Source organism: Strigops habroptila, chromosome 4, assembly GCF_004027225.2.
Source record: "Strigops habroptila isolate Jane chromosome 4, bStrHab1.2.pri, whole genome shotgun sequence".
In the NCBI taxonomy this organism is placed as follows: domain Eukaryota; kingdom Metazoa; phylum Chordata; class Aves; order Psittaciformes; family Psittacidae; genus Strigops; species Strigops habroptila.
In genome coordinates this window covers 19,036,661-19,057,842 of record NC_046358.1, presented here as the reverse complement: position 1 = coordinate 19,057,842, position 21,182 = coordinate 19,036,661, and the positions used below count along the sequence as shown (strand labels likewise).

The 21,182-nt window shown below is 41.5% G+C and overlaps 1 protein-coding gene across 2 annotated transcripts in view; it reads right to left on the bottom strand.

The window, feature by feature from the left end:
• The window catches only part of SYNE2 (spectrin repeat containing nuclear envelope protein 2), a 188,542-nt gene continuing 167,360 nt past the window's right edge, over positions 1-21,182 (bottom strand). For both annotated transcript variants that reach the window (XM_030482846.1, XM_030482847.1), the window contains 15 exons: positions 16,336-16,498; positions 12,492-12,679; positions 12,185-12,335; positions 11,510-11,692; positions 10,300-10,437; positions 9,214-9,408; positions 7,523-7,805; positions 7,098-7,166; positions 6,159-6,295; positions 5,124-5,250; positions 3,741-3,952; positions 3,070-3,258; positions 2,287-2,376; positions 2,034-2,080; positions 1-1,070 (listed from right to left, as the gene is read on the bottom strand). In XM_030482846.1, coding sequence (XP_030338706.1) covers positions 845-1,070; positions 2,034-2,080; positions 2,287-2,376; positions 3,070-3,258; positions 3,741-3,952; positions 5,124-5,250; positions 6,159-6,295; positions 7,098-7,166; positions 7,523-7,805; positions 9,214-9,408; positions 10,300-10,437; positions 11,510-11,692; positions 12,185-12,335; positions 12,492-12,679; positions 16,336-16,498 — 2,398 coding nt within the window. In that variant the 3' untranslated portion in view covers positions 1-844. The remainder of the gene's footprint in view (positions 1,071-2,033; positions 2,081-2,286; positions 2,377-3,069; positions 3,259-3,740; positions 3,953-5,123; positions 5,251-6,158; positions 6,296-7,097; positions 7,167-7,522; positions 7,806-9,213; positions 9,409-10,299; positions 10,438-11,509; positions 11,693-12,184; positions 12,336-12,491; positions 12,680-16,335; positions 16,499-21,182) is intronic.

Here is a 21,182-nt window from a genome sequence, read left to right as displayed (position 1 = left end):
TCCAGACATTGGCAAAATTTTAATGACAGTACTCAAACTGTACAACCAAGAAGCAATGGCAATGCTGACTGTACACAGTGATTTCCTAGCCATTGCCAAGTGTCAGTTTCATTTTAAAGATGAAGCTTATAAAAATGCACAATTCTCTCCAAAGATACTGTACACTATTCAGCAGGTTAAAAACTGAAAAAATCTTTCATTAAAAAAGTCATTACATGATTTGTATACATCAGGGATAGTCTACATAATCATATTCATCTAGAAAATATGTGCATTATAAACCACTTCCATGCAATGCAACAATTTCTTATTTCAAAGGTAGTATAAAAAGACAACACAGCAGTCCTAGCGCCTAGAACACAATATGTAATACAAAACAAATGTGCATCCATTTATTGTTTTAGACAAATAAAATACGATAACAAAGATTCAAAACTATATTTTTGAATATTTTTTTGTGTTTCCAACAAGTGACTACAGTGCTAAAAGATACAGGTAACAAGAAGTGTGTGTAGTAATCATTTTAGCCAAAGTGCCTCTTCTACAGTTTTGATGATACTAAACCCCAAAGTTTGCTATGCTAACCTGAGACAGAGTGCTATCTTTAAGATTACTGTGATGTAGTTTCTGCATCTACTCAGTATTTTATCACCTTGCAAGTTTAAGACAATCTATCAAATAATCTTGCAAGTTTAAGACAACCTATAAAACAATCTTGCAAGTTTAAGACAACTTAACCTCTAAAATAATCTATCTATTGCGTTAAAGTATAAAGTGTGTTGCTTATAGTTTAAAAGTCCAAAAGAGTGTGTTTTGGTATAACTGAAGAGGCATGGGCTGCTTCCTAAATTGGTGGAGGCCCGTTAAGATACTGCAGCATCAGATGCAAAGAACGGGCAAAATTGTTTGCCCTTGTGCAGCTGTAGTCTTCCTCAGAAGATGGAATTATACAAACCACTAGTAAAAGCAGTAGAAGGAACAACTGAAGTGGAAACGCTGCTCGTAATACACGGTAAAAGAAGTAGGGAGTCTGAGGAGTTGCTTGAATAGGTTGTGGATGGCTTTCACCTCTGAAAAGGAGATAAAAAGTGGGGCAGTGGGGGGAAAAGGAAGAGAAAAAAGGGAAAAAAAAAAGGCACTTTAGAGTTTGGATTAAACAAGTTGTTTAACTTGGTCTCTAGGGTTCGCCCTACCCTTCTAAGATGTAGGGCTGCCCATCTACAGGAAAATACACTAACTGTATGTTGAAAGTGTGCAAGGCTGCTCAACAGGAAGCCAGCTGCTGGTTTGGGTTTATTGTCCTTACTGCTGAAGAAGAAACATTTATTTGCAATAGTTTAAATCATTGCATTTTTATCCTATTTTCAGATGCAAACTTAACTTTCCCTGGAGGCAAACCACTCTAAATACGTATTAAAGTATAAAGGAAAGCCATCATTCAGACTGGTTAGCCTCTTCTCTGTCTTGGCATTACTGAGATCTGTCCTTTGAATAGGCCCTTATGTACTGGGGGCGAAGTTCTACCTTTGTCCTTCATGGTCTGTTTGTAAGTGTTGTTGCTAAGTGGCTCTAAGCTGTGAGTTTCTTTTTCCAGCAATGCTGGTGAAATTAAAGGAGGTTTTACAACTGGAATAGTCCCCCATTCGGCACAAGAAGTATTTTCTCAAGAGTAAAGACAAGCCAAGGTTGCACATTGGTGCAGAGGTCTAGGAGCAGGAGTGCTAAAGGAAACCATTCACCAAGACGCAACCCAGAGCTGGTCAGTTAAGGAGACACTACAGGCAGGCAGAAATCACCTCTACCTGTACGTATGTCAACCTATGAGCAATACGTGCCCAGGCTTCTGCTGGCACTCAGCTCATCTCTTTCTCACTGTCCTTCAAGAGATCATAGAATCATAGGATGGTTTGGGTTGGAAGAGACCTTAAAGATCATGGGCAGGGTCACCTTCCACTGGAGCAAGTTGCTCAAAGCCCTGTCCAGCCTGACCTCGAACACTTCCAGGGATGGGGCAGGTGAATATAAAATAATACCTTCTGCTGCTGCTTCTTCTGTCATCTGAAGCTCTCCTTACGGTGATCTGTTGAAACAAATAGCTTTTAGTATCCAGGTTTCAGAAACTACAAAGAATTTCTCGAAGACAGTTACAAAATTTAAAGTCCTGTTGTAAATTCTGTAACAAGGTACATGCATCTAAAAGGTAAAATGATTACATTTCAGGAACTTTCAGGCTAAATGTCAAAATATGCAGTATGCTGACAGGGAAATATTAGAAAAAATACTTGCCTGTTTCACAGCAGGGTTGGATTTCTCTGTGACTTGATTATAGACCCCTGAGTCCAAGTCACCTGGAACTAGCAGCAATGCTCTGGCATCCTAAAAGGTAACCACGCATTCCTCTTTAAAATGCATGTTCAAAACTCATAACACGAGAAGTGCAAAGAGCCATCTTTCGTTGCCTCTCTGTGGGTGCACAGACTATTGCCTTTTTACATGTGCATAATCAGTGGTAAACGGATATTCCAGTTCTCCAGCATAAAGAAATGTTTTACTATACACAACCCAAAGGAATTGTAATGGAACAGATGCATATGGGTATTAACTTGAAAATATCTTTTATCTGACAGCTCTCAGGATAAGCAGCGTATTGCTATGAACTACAACTCCTATGTGTTTGTTACACACTCCTAGCTTGATACTTGGTATGGATCATAGGATAATTCAGGTTGGAAGGGACAACAGGAAGTTCATCCAGTCCAACCTCCTGCTCAAAGCTAGGTCACCTATAAGACCACACCAAAACCCTTATTCAAAGCTTTATCCTGTCTGCTCTTCAAATCCTTCAAGGATAGAGACTGCAAAACATCTCTGGGCAGTCTGCTTCTATACTGTACTAGCCTTGTGGTGCTGAAGCTTTTCCTATAGCCAGACTTCACTGTTCTTTTTTCAGCTTATGAAGGTGTAACTACTTTAGTTTAAAGTCAAGCTTTTATAAATACCTTTACTCTCAGTATGTTATTACTTTTCAGTAACAAAGATCTATGAACAAGTATTTAAACTTTGACTCACCAGATCTCCTTGTATGGTTTTTAAGTCACATGAAACTTGTTCAATAAGGTGTTTCAGTTTCCTTCCAATTACATGGACCTTCTCATCAGTTTCAACATCATCAACATTTGATTTAAGCAGCAGATAAGCAGTGAGTTCTTGACGTAAGTTTACTTTAAGCTGTTGTTCCAGCAGCTCTTTCTGCAGTTGCTTAGAACAAACAACAAACAGTACAACAGACTTTTACTCTCAACTTTAAGGATGTTCTCATGGAGAAACTCTAGAAGCCTTTAAAGAACAACTCAACCTGCCTGAGAATCCACAATACACAAGAATGACTATTACACCTACATATGAAATGAAGTTCTCTTGAAGAGACTGGTTGTAGCTGCTTGAACTAACAGAAATAATTCTAGTAGAAATAATTAATCCATAGGGAAGACATTAAATCCTTGAAATTGGAAGTCTTACACCAGAATAAAGACTGTCCACAAGGAACTTGATGCATATTATTATTATGATGCATAATTATGGAAAAAATGCCTCATATAGGCAATCTCTATGAAGAATTTTCCTAATATCCAGTCTAAACTTCTCAGCATTCATGCTGCCGACTGATCCCAAGAGCACAAAGACAATGATACAAAGCATGAGCATCTTGAAATCTCACTTCTCAGTATGCCATAACTTACCTTCAGTTTCTTGACCCTTTGTTCCAACACCTGCACGCTGACCTGAGTTGTTGCTTTTTGCAGCTTCTCCAGCTCCTCCTCCGTTTTATCAAGCCAAGAAGAGATGTTGCTAAGATCCGAGTTCAGCTGCTGCCACTGCTGCAATTTCTGTTTTATTTCAAGGTCACTTCTGAGGTCTTGAGCTTGGATGAGCTCCTGCCTATCAATAATGCCTACAAATGATAGAACGACAAACGTTTAAATCTTCAGTAAGGTGAAGAGTACATAAACCCAATGCAAGGATGCTAATGACTAAATTATTCTCCAATCTACTCAAGGCCAAATAATTGCTACCATGTACTACTGTTATCCAGACACAATTTTCTTGACATTCTGCAAGTCTGTAAGTTTCATATTACTGGTCAAGTTATACATGTAGTAATGCTACACATGATTTTAATCACATTAATTGAAGACGTTTTAATTCAAATCTAAGGAGACAGAATTCAATGAGCCAAGCCATGATTTGGTAGACACCAAAATTCATCATGGGACAAAGTATGATCCTTTAGGAGGATCCTAACAGCAGTTAGGACTTGGGTTTATGATTCATCAGTCCCATGCTAAAGGAGCTGCAGACGCCACCTGTGTGTTCACTAACACTATTTCTGGAAGCACATCTAAGCTCTTCTCAGCAGTTTTCCTGTTCATCCCATGTATGGGACTCTGGTCCATTTGTGACATAACCTAAGTAAGCTGGTGCATACAGCTGCAGTCTTCTTTGTATCACTTGATTCACTTTTGTGATTGCAGTACAGATGTGTTATTACAATCTCAAGAACCTGAAACCAGGAATGAGGTCCTGAAAGGTTAAGAGAACGAGGTTGTTGGCCTATTTGGAAGAAAGGACTGCAGTGAAGAAAGTGAAGAACAGAATACATTACCAGCATTGACAAAACATTTCTGTAAATGAGAGCTGTAGCATCTTGTCATATGGAGTACCAATAACTGAGAAAATTAACTACAGCAATCTCAATTTAGACAAAGACATGCACTACTTTGGTTTGAAATATGATTAAAAGTCTGTGAAGTATTCCGGATCACACAGAAGTGAAATTGTTCCCATTCATTTCAACCAACAAAGAGACAGAAGTATACTGTGAGTGATAAAAATCTCAAATCTGGCAGAAAATTTAAAAGCTTAGAACAGTAAACACAAGTTGGATGGCACCAGGTGAGAAGGCAGCTCAGCAAATTTTAGCAAAATACATCAATTCAGAGGATATTGGTTTACTTCTATTTTGTTCCCAAGGCAAATATGCTGCCTTTGTGCCATCTCTGCTTTGTCTTCCACAGTCACAGGACAAATACGCCAGCACCAAAGCCACTCCTAATGCTCTGTACCTGACTGCTTCTCTGCAGCTGCTATATTCACAAGCTCTTGGTCAAATTGGGGTTCTTCATCATTCATGTCAGGAGTCGTAATTTTCTCGTTGATGCTGCTGCTGCTTGCAGAGCTGAGCTGATTCACCTGGAATGACATTTTGGTGGGTGAGCCCTGCAGGTTAACAAGCTGTCAAAGGTCAAACTTAATTTCTGTTACTTTGGGGTGGCTGGGTGGTGCTGTCAGTTTTAGTACTGGGCTTCTGCATCTTTGCTAACAGTTTATACTGGCTCTCTGTGCCTTCTCAGTAAACAAACACATACCATAGTTATAGTAATTATTACAAGACTGAGCATGGCAAATTAATTGTTTTTGCACTATATGTACCAGACAGTGTACATTTGCTGACTGTCTTTGTTGGATACTGGGTCTTGGCATTATTGACTAAGACTGGATTACTGACGATAAAAGCAACCAGATACCAGTACCATCTTGTGCTTGGAAGAGTGCTTACAACTGGTCCAGATCCACTGAGCCCGGCAGCTGCTGGCAAAGCCACAGCAGGCATCCAGCCACCAAGGCGAAGGTACCAATGAACAATAGCCATTTTGGCATATTTTCTAGTGCCCAGGAGCAGATTAAATGGTGAGCTGCATTTTAGAAAAGTACCCTTGAAATCAGTCTGCCTAGAAAAGGGAGATAGATATGTCAGTAAGTATAAAGGGAAGGTATTCACTCAACACCCTCTCCTTGGGGGTGTGTGTGTTAGATTCTCCTAGATTTGTCTTATGACAATAGGGAAATAAGTTCCTCCAGACACTGACTTTTACGAGGAGCCTAGCATGATTATTCTGAATTGCTTTAAAGAAGCTTCCCTAGCGAGTAGATAGAGACTCTCACTGGTTACCTGAGCCACCAGAAATAATCTGCATAAAGTGAACATTCCCCCTATGACTAATCTTTTCCTTGGTGCCGGAGGAGGGAAGACGATTGAGTTACACAGGAACAACAGACTGTGTAGTATATGGTTAGTGCCCATAGAGCTTCCAACTCACATAGTCTGGCTTATAGCGAGTACTTGTCTCTGGATCAGACAACACATTTCCAACCACTTCCGCCTGTTTGTATTGGCGTTTCCTGTGGACTGGACTGTCTGGAGAACGCCAAGGATGAGCTTCTGAAACAGACTTTCCTGAAACAAATAAAACCAAACCCATACACCATGAGCACAAAATTCCATCTCCACAAGTAAGCTGTTGCTTTGTGTTGTTAGAAAGCGCTTTGAATAAAATGGCATCAACTTATGGCATAAAAATGACAGTTTTGCAGCTTTCCTTGCAAAGCATGCACATCTGCAAAACATGAACAGTGTTTTAAAAGTAATGAGATGAGAGCCATGCAGTTACGGGACATTCTGTTTCTTCTGGAAAATGCTTGAACACAGGTACGAGCATTCAAAAAAATAAAAGAAAAAGGCTGCACTGTGATTTTGGAAAGTTTGCATCCCAATAACACTATCACACATCTGCAACATGTGTCACTAGAGACAACTATAGACATGTCCTGATTTGGGGAATGTTTGGTCTGGATTTAAAAGACAGGACACACGCAGTTCTGTCATGCACAAACCACAAAAAAATACTTGCAGAGTCGGAACTATCGCCTTCAGTAATTATGCAATCAAAATTAGAAACAACCAAAAAAGTGATACTACCCAGAGCAAACCACCAAGAAAGTACCAAAAGACTTTGGATCAATACAAAGAAATGCACATTAACCACTTTGGCATTTACCAGGCAAAATCTAAATGGTATGTTCTTGACTGCTTTGTAATGTACATGTGAATACTGCAGCGTAAGAACACCATGAAAGGATGAGACATGGTGTCCACACAAGGCAGGAAGTCAGACATTATGTATGAGAGAGGTTGAGGAATATAGCGTGCAGCACAGGGAGATTGCCATGTTCAGACACATGCATTAGCAGGTGCCTACCAGAAGATGCTTTCAAAGTTTTTGTGGTCATTTTAAGATATGCCTCAGGATTTTCAGTGATTTCTACATCTGAAAAAAGAATAATGTCATTTTCCTCACTATTTAATATTTTCCAACTGTTAAGAACAACTGAAACAATGAAGGACAGAAAGGACAAAGAACAAAATAAGTTGGTACTATTTTCATCAAACAATCTTAAAAAATAAGGTTTCTAAAACCCTTGTGTTTCTGAAAAGATAAGCTTGGTTTAGACAATACCATTCCCTTCATCAAGACATCTAAGAGATAAGACTGCTCACATCTATTAACGGTACCTAAAAATGAACCAACAATGTGGGAGGAAGACCTCAATCCCCCTCCCTTCCCACACAGGGACATCCTGCAATCGTCCATGTCAAAACAAACAGCTGGCAATTGGTTCTTACCTGACAGAGCACTGTAGTATGTCGCTTCTTCTTCGTCTTCATGAGAGGAAGAACCTCCCACATCACCTGTATGATCCCACTCGAGTGGGATGGAGTCAACACTGACAGGGGTTTCACAGCCTGATCTTTCATGACCTTGAGTAGGGGGCATAAGGTGGCAAAGCGACTGTGTTGAATTGGGCCCTTCGCTGATGGCCTTCTTACACCAGGGATCATTCTGGATTTCTCTGGAATCTTCTGGATCTGTCTCATTTTCAGAGGTGTCTCTGTCATCATCCAATCCCTAAAAATAAATAACAATTATTGCATATTAATAAGATTTACAATAGATCTACATTGCTTAATGAGCTAACGATTGAGCCATACGCTACTAGTGGGGACTATTTCGTGGTCAGCTGCAGTAATCGAAGACCATGTGCCTAAAATTGAAGAGAAGCATCAGTTCTGCCTCCTTTCTTTTTTGCCAAAAAATCCTCACATCAGCAGCTACCTCCCCTCTTTCACGACGCTCAACCACCACCATAACATCTTTCTCTAGTTTGCAGAGAGAGGTACCCAGTTCTAAATAGGCAGCAATGAAATGATGCTCATGTGGGGATGAACAGCTGCTCATAGATGTTCATGTTACTTCCTCTACCTGGCTTTCCAATAGATGTTCTTTTTTTGCGAGCCAAAGCAAACTGAGAATGATCTAAATGTTCCCAGTGATAAGTAAAGAGCATGCTGTTCCCCATTCAAGGTTCTCCCAAGAAAGTGGGCAAATTCTGCCTCTGTCCTGGGTTCAGCTATAGCAGTCATTTTTCTCCTGCTTAGTAGCTGGTGCAGTGCTGTGTTTTTTTAACTTTCAGCCTGGGAACAACGCTGATAACACTGATGTTTTTAGTTGTTGCTAAGTAATGTTTATTCCAACCAAGGACTTTCTCAGTCTCATGCTTTGCCAGGGAGGAGGGGAAGCCGGGAGGAAGCAGAGACAGGACACCTGACCCAAACTAGCCAAAGGGGTATTCCATACCACAGCACGTCATGCCCAGTATATAAACCGGGGGGAGTTACCCGGAAGGCCCAGATCACTGCTCGGGTCGGGCTGGGTATCGGTCGGCGGGTGGTGAGCAATTGTATCCTCTCCCCTTGTTATTTCACTAATCGTTATTATCATTGGTGGTAGCAGTAGTGGTTTTGTGTTATACCTTAGTTGCGGGACTGCTCTTATCTCAACCCGTGGGAGTTGCATTCTTCCCATTCTCCTCCCCATCCCTCCGGGAGCGGGGGGAGGAAGAAGGGGGGGGGGGGGGGTGAGCGAGCGGCTGTGTGGTTCTGAGTTACCGGCTGGGCTCAAACCACGACAGCCTCACAAAGAAATCCACTGAGCTATTCTAAGCATACTGTTGAAATTAAAGAAAAAAACCGATACTAAAACCACCAAAAAAGCCCTCAAACCCCTACTATAAAAATGTTAACCCTGTAAACTACTTCCATGCAATTATCCAGATTCTGCAGATGGAGTTCCAACAGGAGAGATGTGAGGAGAAAAGACTGGTGACAAACATTTAACAAAGCTGGCACAACTACTGAAGAGGTCCTGACACCTTTGAACTCAAACCGCTTGGTTAAGCTGCTAGGGATAAGCAATGAGCATTGCAGTTTAAACATCAAAATCTTGCCCAAGCATCAAAACAACTGTTGCTTCTTACAGGATGCCTTGAAGTCAGTCTTTGATGGAACCGGGCAACTCGCCCAAACACTTCCTGACAGTATCGATGAAGTTCTTCCAATTCATTCTCAATCACGGTAGCATCCAAAGGCTCACTCTTCTGAATCAGCTGCTCCCCAAAAACGATTAGCTGATCAATCTTATTGGTGTTTAGTGTTATTTCCTGCTGGAAACCCTATTTGGAACACACAAGAAAAAGAATTATTTCTGCAACACACCTTTCTAGCCTAAGGTTTGTGTCCCCTTCTTGCTCATTGCAGTGAAAGAAAAGCAGCAATTGACATTGTTGTCTAATTTCATTTGGCGAATATACTTTTACTCAAGAGGTCCAGAGGTTTGTTTTATTAGCAGGATTACAGTTCCAAATGAAGTGGCATTTTCCACCCATGTGTACATCAATATAATTGCAGTGTCCTGGGCCTGCAGGGGATCACGATAGAGGAGCTCAGCTAATCAGTTTATTTTCCTCTGTTCTCTTTTTCTCAGTAACAAAGAAGTTAGTTTGCCTGGTTGGGCCTCCAGCCTACACAACAGTAAATCTACGTCCCAAAACGATTAACAGTGCAGGGAGAAAGAAGAAATGAGCACATGAACAGGTAGCAAAGAACTAGTATATTCTTTAGAATCACTGCACACGCCTGCTGTCTTATTTCTGTTGGAAGTCCCAGCTCCAAACAACGCACCCAGAGGAGAGATCCTACCTTAATGCCAATTCAAAAAAATTCTCACCAGAAAAAAACGCCTGAATTTAGGAATGTAGCTTTTACTGTTAACCTGCATGTGGTCCTTTCCCGGCCAGATATCACTGTCATTGACACTCCATGTTAGGAAAAAATGGCAGGATAGAACTGAGCTTGAACACTGAGTCTGAATTTAAATACTGTTTAATCTTGATTCACAGGGAAAGCCTTACAATTTAGTGGTGTCTTAATACAAATATAGTCCTACAGAGAACTGTCGGCTATTGTGAATTTCCAGAAAATAAGATGATTCTGTCAAGAGAGGGCAGCCCAATAGGATCAGATGGGCTGCTGATATTAAACAACTACTTTACAAGGATACGTACATTTAACTGGCGCATTTTGTCATCAAAATTACTTTCTGAGAAGTGCTCCACATTTGTCAGCTGGAGGTCCATTTCTGTGAGCCAAACAAGGATGCTTTCTCTCGTCCCCTCAAATTCATCTCTCCGATTGGTAAAGTGCTGAATAGGAAGAAGCAAGCCAGGGTTATAAGACTTCAGTTACTAAAAAAGGTAGTCATAGAAGCACTCTGAAAACAGTGTTTTGTTTCAAAATTGCTGTTCACTTTAAAGGCCTTCAGGGCACAAATGGCACCATGTATAAAAACTGTCCCTTTCCTGTAGTGATGCTGGAACAGTGTGTTATGTTAGTGCACTATTCGTATGAGAGAGACAGTAAAACTTTGGCCGTGCAAGATGTGTTTATAAAATTATATTCCTGCTTCCACACTATACCTTTTCCTACATTATTATACCAGTGTAACAGTTATTTAGACTCAGGTTTAACATCTAATTTGTTCTAAATTTAGAAGAAAGACAGACAAAGGAAGCAAGCCCCATCTTTAATTAAAGTGCTTAAAACTATGACATTAAAATTAGTAAAACAATGGAGAAGCTAGGTCACAGATGACCATGCCAGTGTAATCAATGCATCACTTGGCATGGAAGCCAGGAGGAGCTCTCCCTGCTGCCATCTGCCACAGAAGCTAATAGACATGCAGCTTGTGGTGCCTCATTTCTCCTCAGTGGATTTATTGTTCAGGAAAGGGATCATAGAACATCCCAAACTCTGACTGTACAGAGCAAACCTGTCAGCACTCTCACAGCCTCATTCACCGACTTTTAGGATCTAACAGTTTTCCCTGACAATTGCTTGCAGCACTGCTGTAATTACAAATCAGGGAGTGATAAGTTTTCCTCAGGGCACAGCATAGAATATATGCTCAGAGATCAGTTTAATTGGACAAGCAGGACACTTCACTGACGTGTCACAAGTACATTCTTATGTGTAATACAACATTCCTCTGTCAGGCAGAAAGCACAGCAGGACAGTGTGTTATAGTCTTCAACTACCAAGAACCCATCTACCAAGGACATGTTTATGCCATATACTTAGTGAGAGCTGCTTTTTTACACTGGTAATTCAAGACAAAAACCAATACAAGATAGTTGCTCCAGTATTTGTTTTGCCCTTGGGTAATTCCTACAGAAACTTGTAAGTGCTCCTCACTCTCTCACCCCACCATGCGATTACCTTGAGTCTCCTCAGAATAGCAGCAACTCGTTTCTGGAGATAATCCCAGCGCTGGTTGCCCTCGTGTACCATCTGCTTCAACTTGCTGGCTGAGTCTGTTCGGTTCTCACGGGCAAGGCGCCTGTACTGCTTATTGATCAGCTCCAACTGAGTGAGTCGTTCGTGAACTTGCCTCTGGAACGCCTGCAAGGTGAATCAAGGAAGTCAGTTCCCTTGCCAATAAGGGAAAGGATTGGATGATACTATTTATCATGAGAGATGATGATGCTCTCCCCTTAAAAACAGACTTTCTAACTGCAAAATTAAATCCAGAGAAGGACCTCTATGTTCAATAATCTGCTCAGACTCAGCTCATTAGGAAAAGAAAAGAAGAAAAAAGAAAAATCAACCCACAAACGTCTCCTGCCTACAAAAAGCAAATATTTAACTCAGAGCAGGATCTTGTCTGTTTATAGTATTTGATTCTCCACAATAAAGAAAAATAATCTGGAAACAAATAAATCAGCCAGACACCTAGCAGCCACACAGTGGCCAAATTATTTACGTTCTCTATGCCACCACTGGCCAACTGGTGTTTTTTCAGTGATTGAGACATTTCAAACAGACACTAAGCATTCAGCAGTCTGGACATTCAGCCTGCTGCTGACCATAAAGAAATTAAGTTAAAAAATTCACCTCAAATTTCTTCAGCTCCTCCTTTGCATGTGTGTACAAAACCTCTGAAGAATTAGGCCTAGCTGCTATCCATTCTGATGATACTAGCCAATCTTCAAAGCGAGAATAGTCATCCAGAAATCTCTGCCATAGGCGCCAGGTCTCCTCGATTCTAACAGGGAGATGCAAAAATTGAAAGGTTTTATCACAAGCCAACTATTAATTTAGGATTTTTTTATTTTTCAAAATTCAGCTTTTGGCAAAAGCTACAGTGTTTCTTAAAAACACTGCCACAGGCTTCTTCAGGAGGGGTAAGAAAAAGACTTACTTCATTCGCCTTTCCATAGACATGGCACATATGTTTCTCCACCGTCTGTCCAAACTCCTGGTAGTCTGCTGGATGGAGTCACACTCTGTCTCGTTAGCACACGCATCTGAATCATGTAGTAGGACTTCACAAATATTAAACACAGATTCCACCCCTGCGGTGTGTTGCTCTATGTCTCGTTGCAGATCCTGCCATTGGCAAAAGAATAGCTTGAGTAGAAGGAAATATGTATGGCTAGACTTCACATACACCCTTTCAAAATGCTGCAGAAGATGGGGAAAGAGCAATTTGTGTGTCATGAAAAGCTTATTTAGCTTTAGAAAACAGACTTGCAGGATGAGCTGCGCAGATGACAGGCTGACAGGTCAGAACAGAACTGCCATGCAAAAAGGAATTGTTCAGCTTTCATTTTTCAGTGAAAGTTTAATCTTCTCATTAACAGTCTGGACAACTTTAATGTGCATACAAAATCCAAACCTTACACATACCATAAACACAAAAAAGTAAACACATACTTACTAAATTTGACAGTGTAAGATGACAGTGTCTCCTATCAGCTTACTGCCCTGTAAGATTTGACAGAGAACTCGCAAAACGGTTGATGTACTTTAGTGACTATTTGATCACAGGCTGGTATCAATGAACATAGCACACGAGTAGCTGGTGTTATACCACTTTTCTTATTCCCTCTTGTAGAGCTCCTGTTTTGACAGACTGTTTTAAAGGGTCTGGCAAAGATCTTTTGCCCAACCTACACTACAGATTTCTTCTCCAGAGCCTGCATCTCCATCACAGTCTCCATCACAGTCTGATTCTGAACCTGTATCTACTCCTACCTATTCAATGTAATTCAATAACAGGAAAAGAAAGCCTTATCTAAGTATTTCTTATTGAAAAGACAGCTCTGTACAATGCTAACAACTGTAAATATTAATGAAATTACAATGTTCACTACACTTCCATTTTTTCAACCCTTTTCAGGGTTTCCTAATGAAGGATATGGAGACTGTTGCTTGGATAACACTTACTCAAGCCAACAGTCTCTGCTGCTTGAATAACACTAGAACAAAAATACAAAGGAACATTTTTTTCTGACAACAGTGAACAGGAACTCTCATTAAATGGTATTACCAATTTCAGTGGGCAGTTGAAGCCGAACTGGTGTTACTTTAGACTTACAAAACCAAAACAAAATAAAACAAACAAAAAAGCCCCAACACAGACACAGAAGGCCTTCCCAGAAGTCACCAAGCTGCAAGGAGCTGAGCATCACCCAGTAGCAGTCTTCAGTGGTCTTACGTGGGTACCTGAAAGAAGGGCTGAGCCATAAATGGTCAAAATTTGGCTTGTGGGATTTTGTGGTAATGTACAGCTTTAAGGAATGTGGAAGCCAAAATCTTTATACAGATGAGAGACTGCCAGAAGCAGACCCAACATAATTTTTTACAGCTTCCTAAGGATTTACAGCCATTTTTTGAGCAAGAGGTAGCAGTGTCTTTCTAACACAGGCTCCACCCTACTACTGGTACCAGAGAGACTCTACTGAATTCATCAAATTACACTGGATTTACAGCTGTATTAGTGAAAATGATAATTTGGACCACAGATTACAAATCCACTCTACTTGCACCACGATAATGTTGCTGACGCAATCTCACTACTTTTGGTCATGCCTGTGTTCATGGAATAACCCTAGGCAGAATCCTTGCCATTTTCCAAATGTTATTCGGAACACCAAAGGTGTTACTCCAAATGACCCGACTGTATTATGATGAGACAAACACAACAAACTAAGTAATGGGGCCAGGAACATACATTGCGCCCAAAAAGGTGCTTTTCCTTCAACTCTGCACAGCATTGCCCAGAGAGCTTAAACAGACTACATGCTACTGCTAGACATCTGCATTACCAGAACAGCTTTGAAATCTTAAAATTAATACTATTCACATTTTAATCTTCATCCTTTAATCGAACAAACATGCTATAAAACATCTCTGTGAATGCACAATGCTTTCGAATGTCATTATTCAAGACTGAACAGGTAAAGCTTTTCCAGTCATAGATGTCAAATAAAAGAAGCCTGTAGGGCATATTTCTCACCATCATTCCGCTCTTGCTGAAATAATTGTTCGGCTAAAACTGGGAAAGATCGTTTTACTTGTTGCATTCAGATAAAGCTTTCTCTATTGCAGAGCAAAATAGGCTTTTTTTTTGGTGGTTTTTTTTTTAGCTGTGGTCTTTTTAATCAGCATAGTCTTCTCATACTCAGTCTGCTAAAAGTTTACAGCAGGAGTCCAGGGGTGCTCAGAGGTGTGTTTGAAACAATCCAAACAACAAAGCAGTAAGTAGCTCTGAGCAGCAAATGATGGCTCTTAACTGAAGCTGAAGCTTGAATGCTCATAATGAAAACAGTTCAGACACAATTCCTTTGCGCCTAACATTCTTCTTAACCTGGCAGTTTATCACAGCCTTTGAGAATGCAAAAGGTTTGGATGCGGAGACAATATTTTCTTGTTCTTTATATGACCATTCACAACGTAGATGAAACCATTAGAGGCACTAGACCAAGGCTTCTGGTATGTGACCAACTCCTGCAGCAGAGCTGGTGGGAGTCATCTTGACTCCTGTTGCAGAGGAGCTGGCCCTTCCCATGATGTTTGGGACATGAATACATGAAGAACCATAACAACCACGGAACACAGCCCTCAGGTCTGGGTCACTCAGGGGTCTTTCCTTAGACACGAGAGCAGCAGCCAGAGAGAGAAGATGGGAATGATGGGAAGAACAGCCATAGGTGTTCTTAAAGGCAGACACCATAAAGCTTCCATACTTGACAGCTCTGATCTTGATCCTCAGTTTTAGGGCAAATATTCTTGTTTAACAGAAGGGCAAGATTATAGCTGTGGCCATTCTCAGCCTTCCCACAGAGGCACTTTGAACCAGAGCAGACTTACAGCACAGCCCTGAGAAAAGGCTGGCTCCACCAGCAAGTCTGTGCTTTGGAGAAGTTTCTTTTCTTTTCTTCCTGGCTGCTGAAGACAGACATTTACTCCAGGACTATCCAAAACATCTCACACTACCACTTGGCTGGATACCTGACACGTTCAGCTGTGCCCAACCGTTGCCATCTCCAGCACTTAAAACTAGGACAGATCCTGAAGATCTCCCTGGTAAGCCACTGTCTTGGACAAATACCTACGCACACTCAACCAACATCCAATGGTGCCAGGTTGCTTCACTCTTATGCCTCTGCAGGATTCATGCACCATCTCACCCAACCCTGAGGGGATCATCAGAGCCTGCCTACTGGATCAGGCCTCAGTCAAAGGTGTGTTTGCACAAGTCCACCCTCCAAACCTCAAACATCCTTCTCTGCCAAGCTTGCTTTGCTGTCTGCAAGTAGTGGAAGAGAACTGAGCTAGTGAGGGCAATATATCAATATCAAAACACAGCACTTAAATCTGTCACAGCTAGTTTGCAGGAGACCTGGCATTCACACCTTGTCAGGCTAAATAATCGTCATGTATTTTGTCCGCTGCCTGTGCCCTGCCTAGCCCTTATGAAACCTGCTATATTTAACTGAGCAAATGTAAAAATGCTTTTGTTTGTATTTTCCCTGTTTTCCTTGGGTGGAGACGGGGAGAAGTGGGGATAAGTCAACAAAATACTGAAATTACAGTTAGCAAATGAAAGTTTTCCATGTAACGCATATTGGCAGGAACATGCCGTAAAAAGCAAACAGTTAGAAGGCCTTGCTGAAGAAAAGAAACAGGTGATTTTAAACTGGGACCAATGTAATCAGCAGCATTTTGGCTCATTTACTCCGGCTGCTGCTATTTCCTACCTGCTGTTCTGCCAGTCTCTTCTGGATTTCTTGGTCATCACAGATGTCATAAATCACAGGCTTGGAAAGCTCAGACTCAATCTGGGCCAACCAGGTGCGAAGGTTACTCATGTTTTTGTCCAACAGCTGCATAAATTCAAATGTCTCCTTCAGTTTCTTCACCCTAAGCAGACCAGTAAGAACATTTTATTACAAAGATCTGCAGCAAGTGGAAATGATGTTAGCAGAAGGTGATGACAGGCATGGCTTTATGAAGCACTTACTGTTGCACCAATCTGTTGCCTGTAAATCAGGAGCCATGTTTTAGTCAAAACCTACCTAAATTGGCTCAGCAGGTCCCTGCTCTACAGCTGCAGGAAGCCCTTGTGTGAATTCTTTAATGAAACTATATGAGCAGAGTGAGTTTTCATATGCTAGTTAGCTCTTCAGTCAGTTCCTGGACATTTGTTTAAGTGGGAGTTTGTACCACAACATGCAGTTAAACTAAAATGGGTATCTGTGGTCTGATTTTCCGGCTGTGAGTTACGTTCAGTGTCTTCTTCAGCAACCAACAGACCCACCCTAATCAGCAAGGTACCACTCTGTCAATGAAGGCAGAATTTGCCCAAACCACAGGTCCAACACCTTGGCCAGTCCCTTAAGTTATCCAAGTAGCATGCTTGTACGTTTTGTACAACCCCATGTGTTGGAGGAGTATCTGTTAAACTACCTCACTGCTCTCAAATCTTTCCTTGAAATTCTCATTTATTGCAATTCCAAACAAAAATCACTAAAAAGCACAACACTGGGATGACACTTATCTCTTCTGACTTCAGACTGATATCAGAGCTTGCCATGTAGACTTTGGTAGTTAATGAAGAAAAAAAAAAAATCATAACCTAGATCATGCTTTCCATCAGACCAGTCTTAAACACCCAAATCACCAGATGAGATGAATGGTACCAAAAAGCATATACTTCTCTCCGTGAACTGCAATGGTCTACCCTGCAGTACTATAAACATGAACACTGCAGATGCTAAGTCAGGTGAAATCATTCCATGCCTGCCATAGGGAGAACCCACTTCTAAGCCAGCATTGCTTCACTGCGCTGTCCTCCTGGCTGCTTGCATCCTTCTGATGTGTAGCTCTGTCCCCGTGCCTTGAGAGGGATTTTTGGACCTTGCATGCCATATTTAAAATGCAGATTCCTGAATTAAACCCCCAGTTACTGCCTAGTCTAGCATCTACCCAGATGAGCCTCATTACCCAAGTGCAGTACAAAAAGTTAAAGTATACACTATGAAAAGGCCAAAACATTCTCCACTAATTAACCTCCTTGGCTGGGAACTATAATCTACCAATTGTGGACATACAGTATCAGTTGGCTCTGCCTCACACCCTTCCCCCTGACTGGAGGGGTTGAGGATGGCCCCTACCTGGGTCCCATACCCTTGGGTAGGGAGTATTCTAGAGGGTAGATTTTGTCTAGTTAAGCCCACCAGCACTTTTGGATCACTGACTAATACTGCGCTTGAGGTTTCTGGCCGTCTTCCCACTGCTCCAGTCCTGCCAGCCCATCTGTGCTAAGCACTTACAATCAAATGAGGGAAGCAGAGTAACGAGCACATATTTAATAAACTTAAAATGCTCAGTAATACTAAGGCCATAAATGATAGAATCAGAGAATATCTCCCTACTGAACACAAGTGCACATGTTCCTGCCTTTCACACTGCTACCTTCTGTGCTCTTCAAGATGCCTTCCTGAGCTTATCTGGTTTACCTTTAAAGCTTATTTCTATTCAAGTTAGTTTGAATCCTACTAACCCTAAAAGCTGTCATCATGTAATTAGAGAAACCCAAGCTGGATCAAACTATTTCTCATGAAGTCATCTGTTAGAAAAATGCATGCCAGGAGGTAAATTGCTGTTTTGTTAGATTTATTCCCAATTACCTTTACACAGATGTTGGTTTGGGGCGATGAACCCTAACATACTTGGCAACACCAGTGTTGTGCAGGCTAGGTCTGGAGCATCATAGGGGGATCTAATCCCGTCTAGTGCAGTGAGGGATTACACCAAGACAGCAGTGCCCTGACAGGATACGTGGATGCTGGTCCTGCCTTTCCTTGCAAAAAAAATTCATTTTCTGGCCCACCATCCTGTCTGAGGCCAAACTATTCTAGCAAGTTTTGGAGGAGAAGGGTCCAAACTGCCTGTAACCGAGTGGCTTTTGCAGTTGCCTGTTGCAGCATATGATACAATGACAGAAGAAATGCAGGACAGCTAAGCCATAACAAATACGTCACTTGCTAAGCTACAACTGATCTTATTAGCAACCTTAAGGTAATCAAAGAGGATACATACATCAGCTAGACACTTGATTTAAGGTAAAGCACTTAGGGAGGAGATGTGGGAATGATCCTGCTGGATTTCTTCAGTCCTATTGGTTACTGTGAAGTAAGGCCAGCAAATTTGGAGTCTCATATGGATTAGCAGCATGGGAAGCACCTTCCCCTACCTCTTGTCCTAAAAGGACGAGTAAGTACTTTCAGTTGTTTTACAAGTAGGGTGAGAAGAGCACAGTGCTACAGTAGGATTCCTGGCAAGTATTTAGCAACTCTGCACACTCCAAAACATAAAATTAGTCTTGTCTGGTTGATGCAACCCTGCAAGCCAGCCTGAAGAACTTGGCTGAAGTCCATGGTCCACCTTGTTCCTTGCAACCACAAAGCCATTGATACCAGCGTAAAGTGCAAAGCAGCTGCTTGTGCCCCTGTACACTTATAGTGCTTTCTACTGCTGCGGCTGACAGAGAGGAAGCCAGCAGAAAAGAAAAGCATTTAGCTACTCTTGCTTTCCTTAACAAGCTCTTTTCAGAGCTCTGCTCCCAAGTTCAACCCTGCATGCAGAATGCATCTGGCTCCCAAGCAAACAGCTACTACATAAATCTTCCTGCTCCTGGGTCTGCTTCTATTAAGTGGTACTCAATGAACATGTCATACTCTGGTAACTGTAACTGCATTTTCTTGTGCTATCATGGGCTGTCAGTAATTTACCCAGGAGAACAAATTCTTTCTCCACCCTATCTCTTGCTTCTGCCCCACCAGTCATTTTAGATCCAGATGGTTATGACGCTCAACAGGGCCTGTGACTCCCCAGGGTATGTGGCCCACCAAAGACAGGTGAGTCAGGAACCGTTCTCCCTGGAGAGATGGCATGATACAGGCTCTGTATTGAGCACTGAAGGGAAGAATCACTAGAAGAGCCAGGCCTGAGGAAGTGTCTGAGCCAAACATCTATGCTGTTGCATTGATAACTTTGCATGGCTTCAGGTCAGTCAGGAGGAAAGCTCCATCGCTACACTGTCCCTGGCTGTATCCAGTAGCAATGTATTCACTGCATATTCTATGACATTCCCGACTAGTGCTTTGGAAATCTCTCTGTTGTGACCTGCAAGAGATACACATGTTGGGACCATCTGATGCCACAGCTGACCTGCTGAGACAACAGCTTACTGTGCTTAGTATCTTCTCTGCTTCCCTGTACTCCCTTCCTCTGCCTGTATCCACCTCTTTGCCATCATGAAGTTGCATTACAGAAAAATTCAGGGGTTGCAAGACATCTTTCTTCAGTCTGCATATTGGATAACAGGTAGGTGAATGTAGCAAAGGAAGTCCAAAGGAAAACTAAGCAATATTAGATTATAAATAAATGTCTCTATGACTGACAGCACATTGAATAAATTAAAAAGCCACAGTTTTAGAACCCAAGTGGGAGTTTTGCACCAAAAGAATCCCCAAGAATATTATTTTGGCTTAGACATCCAAGTTACTGATATTACCACAACACCTCAGGCTTTATCTACTAGTGTTACTACAAAAAACAGTATCAAAGACAGCAACAATTGTGGTACTGCGAGCTTGTGTTTACTTTCTAGCAATTGCCATTACAGACACACTATTGTAATTTAGTAATTTCATCTGTTGCGTATTCTGGACAGAATATGCCATTTGTCAGTCATTTAACCATCCTTAATGTTCTAAATCACTAATCTCAAACTTAAGCTAAGCAGCCAGAGAAGAATAAAAACCTAACAGAAGTTCACACTAGTGCAGTATGTTGACAGGAAGGCAGCCATGTCTAGATGCTCACACTGGCTGATCTGCTGTTGCTGCAGTCAGCAGACAAAGAGCCCAAGGTAAAGGGTAGGGTTCTATACTGAAGCAACAGAAGTCACAGGGAACTGCAATTTGTCTGGCTACAGCTCAAAGAAAAACGTAAAATACACTAATTACGATCACAAAAGTCCCAACAACCACTCTCAGCTGCATTTCTGCGCACTGTAAGTATTCTTGCAAATTATCTGCTCTTTGCATGAAAGAAACCTCACGAACTCTTTTGAGATGCATCCTGAAAGATCATTTGTCCAGAAAGACAGGCCTCCTAGGAGCTCTGGGGGGGATGTGAACACTGCAAGCCTCCAAGCCTGGAGGAAAAAGCTCCCCCCCACATCCAGGTAACAAATCACCCAACACACACTGAATTAAGAGCAATAAAAGTTCAAGTGCAGCAGTTCAAGGAAACAGCTCCCCCCAGTTACCCAGAAGTGGAAGAGGCTGCCACCACTGTTGACTGAATTCTTCCTCTACAAAGTCTAATTCTCAAGTTACTTGGGCAAACAGACAAAATTGACTTTTTATCGAATAAAAGCCTACCCATCCACAGTTCACTTCCCAGTGAGAACTTACCACTCAACATGCCCTCAGAAGCAAAAAAAAAAAAAAAAAACCAAACAAAAAACCAACTGAAAAACTTCTACAAATATCACCACTAATCTAAAAAGTCCCAATGAACTCAAACATCTCTT